This window comes from Squalius cephalus, assembly GCF_949319135.1.
Source record: "Squalius cephalus genome assembly, chromosome: 19".
NCBI lineage: Eukaryota > Metazoa > Chordata > Actinopteri > Cypriniformes > Leuciscidae > Squalius > Squalius cephalus.
The window spans coordinates 8537791-8548936 of record NC_137140.1 but is presented as its reverse complement, the minus strand read 5'-3'; the positions used below and the strand labels follow the sequence as shown (position 1 = coordinate 8548936).

Genomic DNA, 11146 nt, shown 5'->3' with positions numbered 1-11146 from the left:
GGGATAGTTCACCCAAAAATGAAAATTCTGTCATCATTTACTCTCCCTCAAGTTGTTCCAAACCTGTATGATTTCCTTTCTTCTGCTAAACATAAAAGAAGATATTTTAAAGAAGGTTGGTAATTAAACAGTTGCTGGTCCCCATTGACATCCATAGTATTTTTTTTTTTCCTACTATGGAAGTCAATGGGGTCCATCAGTCGTTTGGTTACCGACTTTCTTCAAAATATCTTCTTTTGTGTTCAGCAGAAGAAAGAAAGTCATACAGGTTTGGAACAACTTGAGGGAGAGTAAATGATGAGAGAATTTTCATTTTTGGGTGAACTATCCCTTTAAATGTAATATATTGATTAACTTTCAAAGTACAGCACTCTCCTCACAAACCCATCAATCAGACTGAGATAACAATGACTCCTTAAATACAATCGGGATTTCGAGCCTGCTGACACCCAAGGCGAAAAGGCGCACGTGATTGGACAGAAAGTGAGGCTTCGTTTGTCATCGATCACATGACTCTAGTCAACCAATACACACCCCGATACGGGGCTTCACAAGAAATTGTGTCGCTTATGTGATACGCGCATCGAAGCTTCAGTGTCATACGTAACATCACTAGAGTGAAGTGACAACAACACAAAGTTTGGTGTCAATATTTTAAAGAATTGCAGAGATACAGCTTCAAAGTCATTTTGGTAACAAAACGGTCAAAACGGTACGAAATCCATAACTTTTTGTCGGCATGGTCTGGAGATGATATGATTCGATTTTGGCGAAAATCGGACAAACTGTCTAGGATGAGTTTGAAAAAGTAGGAATTGAACGAAAATAAAGATGGCAGACAGGAAGTGCGGCCAAATATGGAAAACTTGGTATCTATGTTCTCGGCGTGACCCAAGAGATCTATTAAGACCAGTTTCACTGCAATAGGCTAATTTATTATTTATTTATTTTTGGAAATTTCATTATAACTTTTGACCAAAAGGTGACACTGTCTCGAAATCTTTTGAGTACCTTCAGGGCATGGTGCTGATGACACATACTGAGTTTCGTAATGTTACACCAATGCATTCGTTAAGTATAACATTTATTATCACAATACTGTATTTTAAGTCAATAGCAAATTCATGTTTTGTTCTATTATAGGGCCAACAAGAGGCACAAAATTCTACTATTTTTTTAATTTGTTCTCATAGTGAGCCCATACATGTGTGTGTCAAATTCTGTGAAAATATCTCATTTCGTTTTGGAGTTATAGACATTTATTTTTATAAACTATTAATAACTTTATAATAAATTTTTTTAATAACTATTAATATTTTGTCATTAAGGTATTGGCGATTAGTCAACGACCTATGTTTCCAAACTTCCTACAGTGGTTTTGTCTCGATTGGTCAAACGGTTTCGAAGATATTGGCAAATGTTTTTTAAGCGCTAAATCACAACGCTACCCAAATCGTAAGGCAAAACCTAGCATGTTTGGTATCATTGGACTCGGCAAGGATTCAGGAACCTAAGGAGATGACTCCCGTGAAAATAAGTCAACCACATCCAGAATTATACATTTGAAAAATGTATTTTACCACTAGGTGGCGCTGATTCAAAACTTCTCAGGCTCCTTCGGGTCATCGTATTGATGACCCATTCCGAGTTACGTAACGATACGTTCATGCGTTCATAAAATACAGCATTTTGGTACAAAATTCAAAATGGTCGATAAAGCGTTGCAGAGATACAGCCTTACTTTTGTTTTTGCAAGCGCTTCTTAAAATTAGTTTGCACGGTATTCGAAAACGGTTTGACGAATCAACATGAATTCCATAACTTTGTTGGCATGGTCTGAAGATGATCTAACTACATTTTCATGAAAATCAGAGCAATGGCCTAGGAGGAGTTCGAAAAAGTAGGTTTTTCTGAGAATTCAAAATGGCGGACATATTTTCAAGACGGAAAATGACGACATAAGGTGCAATAGAATCGACTTGAGCCATGGAATCATAGGAAAAAATAATTTTGTTTCTAGCCCTTATGGTTCAAAAGTTATTAGCATAAACATGAGTGAAAATTTGGACATTTGAAGGCGCTAGAGGAATTGAGTTAGAGACTCCAAATTTGCTATGGTGACAGTTCAGACTGTCCTCTATCAGTGTGCCAAATTGCATAACTTTCCCGCAAGGGGTTCTATGGGCTGACATAGACTTCCAGAGAGGAAGAAGAAGAAGAAACGGAAGAAGAAGAAGAACGCCAACGATTTCAATAGGTGAATTTTTGTATGTCTGTCTGTATGTTTGTTCATGTACGCATGATACTGTTTTACTAATTGTTAAATTCTGCATCATGTAAAATCTGTTGAAATTTAATTTTAACCTCGGATCGACTGCATGGAGGAAGGTGTCTCAATGCCCCAGCTAAACTTAAAAGAAAATGCTCTTCCTCATCTGGCTTGCTATTAATGCTGTTCAGGACACAGGGCGTATCTGCCTCAGCCCTTCTCTTTGAAGCAAGAGTACGGCGAGAAGTTTTAGGTGTCCAGAGTGGTGGCACATAAGGGGAGTCAGGAGATCCGGGCTGTGTGGTGTCGGCCTGGGTTTGGGTCAGGGACTGTGTGCTCTCATCTGATGTCTGTGGGGGACAAATCAGAAAGTTAATTTAAAAAAATGAATATATATATATATATATATATATATATATATATATATATATATATATATGTGTATATATATATATAGGTGTTACCATAGACTCAAGGAGAGCCACTACACTGACATCCTCATCACAAGAAGTGTTCTGTCTAAAATTGCTAGAGGTGTCCCTGTCTGTGATGTATGGATCCATTAAGTTGATGATGGACATCTACTATTTCCACCTCCGATGGCAGGTTAACAAATGAGAAAGCAACAGCGAATGACAAAATAATCATCATTGAAACTTTACTATGCCTGTTGGCTCATTGCTCGGAGCGTATACAATAACGATAAGTCACTGGCAAATCAGTGGCTGTAATTAAATCATATCACATGATCCAATGTCAAAACTATTGAGCATACATAAACAGTTATTAAAAAAAGAAGCTTAACTTCATTCAACGCTGAAAAATAGTTTCTGCGATGATGTGATCCGAGCAGCGTGCACTAATATTTTCAGTGGCGCTTTAACACGAAACAGGAAACTCGTGAATATTCATGTAAGCTCTGCCCAGTGTCACCGAGAATCTCAGACACAGTGAATGGTCAAGTCAATACAGATTGTATCAAAGCAGCTTCACAGTGATAACATGAAAATAATACAACAAAGTTTGTTTCTAGAAGAAAATTGCGTCATCGTCCACCTTAAGTAAGGCAGATCCATAATATTGTTGAATATTAAATGTCGAACTAAGCAAGCCAAAAGCCAAGTCAACAGTGGCAAGGAACCAAACCTCCATCAGGTGACAGAATGGAGAAAAAAACATTCTGAATATTTCAGAACACCGGCCTCACGTTCTCTCACGGCCCTCGGCCTTGTCCTATTTGACACAGTATACAACTTGTATACAAGTTTCATTTTTAACTTGCATCACAAAAATAAACAGAAATATTTTTTTTGTTTTATTTCATTGAGAAATTATAAGTGAATATTTTATATTATTAATATACATTATTAATGAACCCATTTTTATTTATTAACCATTCTCTCAATAAGAGAAAATAGTTGGTCCATTCTCTCTCTCTTGAAAATTGATGTCTTCCCTAAGTACCTCGACCAGCTCATCGACATGGCCTCTTTTTCTCTTGGCTGGTGGTGATCGTGGCTCCTCCTCATCTTCGTCATCCTCTGCTGAACTTGTCCCTGATGTGTCCTCAGAGGACGAGTCAAGTAGGATAGGGGAGTTGGTGGAATGCCTCTGTCCCAACACCTCATCCATGAGGGCAAACCACGGCCAAGTTTCAGCACTCGCTCCCTTACGCTTGCAATCCTATGGCAGAGCATATATACCATGCCTGTTAACAAAAACAACAACAGCACAATAAATTTCAGCAAAGACGTGCCAATTAACTTGCTTACTTTGTATTTATCTTTTAAGTACTTCCATTTTCTTCCGGCCGCTCTTGTAGTGGCCTTCCCCAGCAGGCCCATTTTCTCCAGAACTGTCCTAAAACAAGAGAAAAATTATGACAATTATGAAAAACATTATGATGAGCACAATCTTAACATAAGTGCAATCTTAACATTACAAAATATGACACAACAGGACATGCATACAAAAGTCCTCAAGTTTGGTTAAAACATTTGTAAACATACCTTGCATGACAGCACTACAAAAAACAACAAAGTGAAAGACTATTGCCATATCTCCTGGTTGTCTTATTGTTGTGGGCTTTGTATAGGGTGAGGACTATTTGCTATAATACACAAGAGAGCCTAGTGGAAATAGGCCTTACCCCCAAGCCACACTGTCTTCTTTACTGTTCCCGGTAAATAAATGGTCATTGTCAGCCCTCATTTTAATAAATTCAGCTGTCCGCACCTGGAGCTCTAAAACAACAGAAAATATTACAAGTAGTTTTGCAAGCAAAGGGTCCATCAGTTGTATCCTCAAATGCCAGAGAAATGAAGGGCGCATTTGAAGTCACATTAGAATCGGGGTAGCCTTTGTCACTCCGCGGTGACGCAATCAGCCTTCGAAGGGTGCAGCCTTTGAATTGGGACAGCCTTCGTCGTGCCGATGTGACGCAATCGCACTTTAAATGCCTCTCTGGAGGACGCAGCCTCCGAATTGGGACAAAGCTCATGTTATAAACAGTCACTTGTCACCAACTAGAGGCATAACAATGTAATCGATACAATCGTTGTTTGAAGCACCAAGTTTTTTACAAAAGGTGAACTGCTCTTATGATCGCTACGTAGACATCAATGTTTATATCCAAACTATAAACTTTCATCCCTGTACTTCTGTGATCATTTTTATATTTGCAACACAGAAACAACGATACTGTGTGGTTGAAAATACTGTTTGTGAAGCTGTTTCATACACATAACTGCTTTCTCAGCAGCAGCACAAACACAGATTTGAATGTTCTGTTGTGATTTTGTCAAATGTTTAATAGACAGAGGCGAAATGTTGTCATTTAGTAATGAGATTGAGTGAGCGATTACTTATGCATCTCTACTTCTAAGTTGTTAAAAATAGTTGTGTTCTTGTGGAGAAAAAGACACGGTCTCACCTTTGATCCTATAACTACGTATTTTAGCCTTAATCTCATGTGGACCACCTTGGACTTCAGACCTATTGCCAGCATTTGATCTTGGGGATGTTCTTGGGGACATTTTCACTTCAGTCTTCTTGCCTATTTGGTCTGGAGTCTGAAGCTGGCCCAAAGGCATTTGGAGATCAAGGCTCTGATCCTGTGATCCAACACTTCTCCTTCCTTTCGGGGATTTAGGAGTTTTGTCCTCAGGCTGAGGCTCTAAGAGAATTTGCTGGACAACCTCACCAGCACTGAAATTCTCTGGCGTTTTCAATGGTGTTCTCTTCTTCTGGGAGACCAGCATATCAGTTACTGGAGTTACACTTTTCTCTGTCAATGAGGGGGTGATGGACCCTTCAGACAGCATATCATCAGCAGGTTTCTCTTCCTGACTTGCATGAAATGAGCTATCAGGGATAGCTGGTCCATCAATATATTCATCTAGCAAGAACCAAGGATCCTCAAAATCCAGTTCTGGAGATGTGACCGGGTTAGGGCTACTTTTAACATCTGCAGCGGGAGCTTCCTCGAGATCAACCTGAGGTCTTGCAAGAGGTGCTTCTGGTTCATTCTCAACAGATTGATTCACAGATGGTGGTAAATTTGACCCATCTTTTAAACAAGTGTCTGTAAATATAGCACACATGACAATCACGGATATGTAATTATATTCTAGCAGAATTAGCAAAACTAGAAAAAAAAAACTTACAGTAAACATGCTGCAAAAAATAAATGTATAGAATATTACAGAAAATAAATTTCATGATTACTAACCAAACAAATTCTCTGACTTCCTCTTCTCTGCATGAACGGGTGTGCTTTTTTCCTGCTGGTCTTGCAAAGCCTACAGGATGACAGAACCAAAAATTTAACAAAATAAATAAATGATAAATTAACAAAAAATACCCATCATGTTTCACAAGACTCACATCAACTACACACCTGAACTGTTTTGTCTTTTCCAGATGTCTGTGTCTTGAAAGATGGGCACTCAAACCTAACATTATGAAAAGATGAAAACAAATTATTTTCAAGACAAATTATTCTCAGAAAAATAAAACTTTATTTTTTTTTCATAATTATAATAAAAACCAGAATCACCTGAAAGAACGATCAATGATTGTGATGAGATCACCATGCTTTAACCGTTCAGATAGATTGAGAACTTGTCCATTAATACGTGTGGGGTTCACAGAGCTTAAATTGGTCAAAATGAACTTAAACAAGAGAGAGACAATAAATGAACAGTATGTCATGTGTTCTTATATGCAAAGACACAGTTTAAGGAAACAAAAGATAAAGTCAAACTTATAGTGTTATACCACAGCATAATTACCTTGTTGTTCTCATTCAGCTCTATTTTACAGTGCACATCTGACACCTGCGGCAGCTGAATACGAATATCACAGTCCAGCTTCCTAAAAAGGTAAAGAGTCCACATTAAAACTGCTTCTTTTCCCATTTGCATATATGGCCCATTTTGTGAATGAGAAAAATTAAACTATGATGCACTTTTTGATTACAATATAATTTCTATGCATTGTTTAATGTGGTGTAAGTTGATATTCAAAGATGCATCTCCCATGTATTTCTAGTTTCACCATAAATTATTCAAATAGATTAAAATATAATTATATCAATAGCTTATTGCATTAGTGCCTTTTTGCAGGTAACATTTTGTTTTTGTTCATTGATGTCTAGAACATTTCAAATAATTACAGTTGCAGCAAGACGAACGATTCACCACACAATCAAGTACATTATTCATTTGTTGTTCAAGATTTCCTTTTTTTAATTACTGTATAGGCTACACATTAAACGTGCGTATTTAAACAATTTAGTTTAATTTGTCATCTTTTCACTCTTGTCCACTTTCATAAACCACTATTATCAACAGACAAAACTTAGATAAGTGAATATTTTACAAAACAACTGTAAATATATAAAAATAACTATACTAAGGGCTGTTGAATGCTCCAATCTGATTGGTTGACGAACGCATGGCTAAAGTAGTTCCAGGCAGGTCTTGACCGCATTACAGTTATCACTTCGTGTATTTAACTGTAATAATGGAAAATAGGATACAATTCATGACAAGAAAAAAAAAATGACAGACTAGTTCTAGCCTTATAGTCCAGTCATTTTATGAAAAAAAGGTTGAACAAATTGCAACAGAAGCAAACTCAACTGATTTTGTATCCTCAATATGTTCTGAGTAAGGAAAAAAAAGTCCAGAAGAATCCCATTAGGGAAAGTTTCGAAAAAGACCCAAATATAGCCTATTTATTATTTTTCTAATGTGAATAGGGTAAACATTTTAACCTTTAGATATCACCATGAAAATTACTGAGTTGATTACTTACATCAAGACAAACAAAAAAGGTATTACAAGTTTTTTTGAAATTGTTTGTTAACATGGACAAACAGTGCATAATCTAATTATGTATGTGCTAATTTGCATAAATACCACAACAGACCTAAACATTGGGTATAGCCAGGTGAAAATGTCTTGTTGAATCTTGTTGACACATAACAGTAAAATACTTGATGTTAAGGTCTGAATGGAACCCATTTAGGATACCCATGAGCATTAATACATAGAGGCAGAAAGAAGTTTAAACCAGCCTTTATTCATTATTATTGCAGAGATGGGGTTTGGGGCTGGGTCAGTGGGACTGTTTCTGGGGATTCACTTTTTATTTTACTTACCTTTTGTCTTCTGCATTCTCCTTACCATTAATTGTCTCCTGTTCTTCCCTCAGACTCGTCCCCCAGAAACAATCCCACGGACCCAGCCCCAAATCCAATCTCTTAAAAATGAATAAAGGCTGGTTTCTAAAGTACTTCTTCCTGCCTCTATGTATTAATGCTCGTGGGTAGCCTAAATGGGTTAGGGTTAGGGTTAGAGTGTTAGGGATAGGGTTAGGGTTAGTACTTTGCGTCAATTGGCCAGCTGTCCCCAGCTGGATAAGATTTCAGCGAAAGTGGAGAAGGGACGAGTTCCCATATACGTCATAGCTGACGTAATGTTGAGTTACCACCTTGAAAGGGAACCAAAATAAATAGTGTTCCAACCAATCACAATACACAATATTGAATGTGCAAGTAACGGCTATTATATTAACTTGGTTTTAAAATTATGTTACAAAACAACTATAATGACTTACCCAGCAGAATGAGCCATCATTGAGGTAGAATGTCGATCTGAATATCGTGTGTCATGTCGCTTTAAGAAATGCGCGTGCATGATGATTTTTATTTTATTTTACTGTCTCTGTTTTTTTTCATGATGCACGAAACGGGAGGGAGGGGCGATCTAACTTGGTTTGTTTGGGATCTCGCTTCAAACACAAACAGAAGTGACGTCACTAAGCATGTGCGTGCAAAGAACTCAAAATGGTGATTGAACGGTAAATGCAACAGATAACGTTACACTGTTAACTGTCTGATTAAAATATAAAAATAACAAGCAACTCACATTGTCATCGTGTTCACACATTACAATAATGCTTTTATTAATGCGTTTGTCAGCTCCAGTTTGGATCCTATTATGAACACCTATGAAGTGAAGTGACAGTGCCAACCATAGACTGTAAAAAAAAAAAAAATGCCAACCCCCTGCGAAGACTTCAGATGACGCAAATTCTGAATCAACATGTCATGCACCAATGCTATATTTTCTAAATGTCATAATCATTTGTTAAACAAGTATCCATTACTTCAATGAGCTAATAGTTTACAAACTGAATCCGCAGGGCTGCCAAATCTCAAGAATTCACCGTGAGACTCTTCACACATCCATTTTCTCACGCACAGAAAAATCACGAAGCAAAGAGGACACGGAGACCGACAGACAAGGAAGAGCAGGTTACTATTGAAATGAAACAAATTCTCAGCTCTCAGATTTTGTCAATTTAATTACGAAATTCAAAGGTCAAACACCGTTTTGGCGCTTGAAATGATCATAACACATTAACATAGGCTATCTACCTAATATTTATCCAAAGGAATCGATATTAACTCAAGATCAGAATTAAATCACAAGAATTAAATTGAAATGGTGAAATTTGTGTCAAGCAATAATAAAAACAGCAGCATTTACCATGTAGGCTAAACATTGTGTTGTCATTATAAACATAATAAAATTCTGTTTAGTTACCAAATGTTTTGACAATCACAATACACTTAGTGATGCAAGTGTTATTTTTTATTAACACACCCCCCAATCCCAATCCACCCATTTTATGTTATGCTATGTTACATCTTCACTGTTTAAAAAGGCAGGGTGTGCCATCTTGTCTTTTTGGCTTGTTGTTTCTGATTGCACTTTAACCCCAAGGGGGAAATCCAGATCAAATCCCAGAAGGGAAAATCAAAACAAAATAAAGTTAAAACTTGTTTTGAACAATTTCTTTGTCATCTGCAGATTGATTTTAAGTAGGGGAGAAATAATAGATTTAAATCGTAAATCGGATTTTTTTTTGTTTTGTTGTGAAACCTAGCCTCGTAGCCGTCATGAATGAGAAATATATGCGAAATATTTTTGCTCATATGCAAATTGCTAAAACAAATTGCTCATATGGCCCTATGCAGCCAAGTCATAAATATAAAATGTTACTGACCTTCCGAACAGACAGGGTACTATGAAGAGAAATTCCGTGCCATCTTCTCCATTTTTTTCGATCTCCACTATCTTCCCCAGCAAAGGCATTTGTTTACACTTGTTTAGCAAAGACAACAAAAAAAAAAAAAAAAAAAAAAAAAATTTTTAAGTCTATCCACTGTCACGGGTCACAAATTTGACACACGGTAATGAAAATCGGATGCTATCAATGTGGTCTGTGAAGTTCAATTTATCATCAATTGCAACTCCAAGGTTCCTGGCTGACCTTTATAGAGTTATGAGGTCTACTGAGCCTATAGCTGAATGATGAAAGTTGTGATGAAGTGATGGGTTGGCATGGGACCAGAAGCAGGGTTTTTTGCAGTTTCTGTTTTGCAGGGGTTTCAGGGTTTTTCCTGGCTCAAAGCGAGGCGGAGGTAGACTACTGTCTGTAGCCGATACTAAGATATGTCTGTGTATATTAAACTGCAAAAAGAATATTTAAATATTAACCCTGCATGTTCTGCTTGTCTCTGTGTGAATGAATAGCGCAGACCCAGACGCGCGGTTTCATTTACCTCTCACACACACACACACACACACTGAAGCACGAGTGACGCTCGCGCTGTTTTCAGTCTCTGCTCAGCTGCCTCACGATATGATGACATGGTGAAATTCATCTCCAGAGCCACTCTTGAGAGTCACTTCATGAGCATTTTACCGTTTAATTTGATTAAAAACTATCGTCATATTATACACACACAGAGACTCAAATGTCTTCACGACAACCCGTCAAAATAAAAGGTCGGTTTAACTTGAAGAAATTGACAGAAATAAATAAGCAATATTTACGTTTAAACAGCATATAGCCTTTAATGCAGGGGCGAAAGTACCATTTTTTCAGAAAAACATAATTTGAAAAGATGGTGTTTTAGACCGAGATATATTTTTGCTGTGGTCAGTCACTCACAAGTGTAGTCTATCAATACCAGGTGGTATTTTGTAAAAATACAGAAGGACTTCAGTATAATTTAACTTTGAACTTAAGACTGCTCATGTTACTTTCGACCCCGTCAGTTGGGACGAAAGTAACACACAGGTGGGTCAAAAAGTAACAACAATATACAAGCTAGATTTTTTGTGTCACTCTTGTTTTATTTTTTTTATTTTTTTTTATTATTTTTTTTTATTAACCTAAATATACCTGAGTATGACCTTGTTAACATGTAACTGCAAACATATTTTGGCCTTTATATTTGCAAAAAAAAATTAATTTAATTTTCATTTAAAATTTCAGTTTCATCAATGTTTCAAAAAT

General features: G+C 37.0%; 1 protein-coding gene across 1 annotated transcript; it reads right to left on the bottom strand.

The window, feature by feature from the left end:
- Positions 1–1236: 1236 nt before the first annotated feature.
- Positions 1237–9967, bottom strand: LOC307147422 (uncharacterized protein). The gene is made up of 10 exons (XM_079852155.1): positions 9848–9967; positions 6562–6643; positions 6327–6442; positions 6168–6222; positions 6000–6069; positions 5202–5852; positions 4419–4512; positions 4042–4129; positions 3734–3952; positions 1237–2619 (listed from the first exon to the last, which is right to left on the bottom strand). The coding sequence occupies exons 1-10, from the start codon at positions 9934–9936 to the stop codon at positions 2314–2316; spliced, it is 1770 nt and encodes a 589-aa protein (XP_079708281.1). The 5' UTR covers positions 9937–9967; the 3' UTR covers positions 1237–2313.
- Positions 9968–11146: the final 1179 nt, after the last annotated feature.

What these genes read in the sequence shown, in the direction of transcription:
- LOC307147422 (XM_079852155.1), bottom strand. Translation starts at nt 9,936, where the DNA reads ATGCCTTTGCTGGGGAAGATAGTGGAGATCGAAAAAAATGGAGAAGAT. An exon ending in ACGTAGTTATAGGATCAAAG is followed by an intron (nt 4,513 to 5,201) that starts GTGAGACCGTGT and finishes CTGTTGTTTTAG; the next exon opens with AGCTCCAGGTGCGGACAGCT. An exon ending in GAAGACAGTGTGGCTTGGGG is followed by an intron (nt 4,130 to 4,418) that starts GTAAGGCCTATT and finishes CTCTTGTTTTAG; the next exon opens with GACAGTTCTGGAGAAAATGG.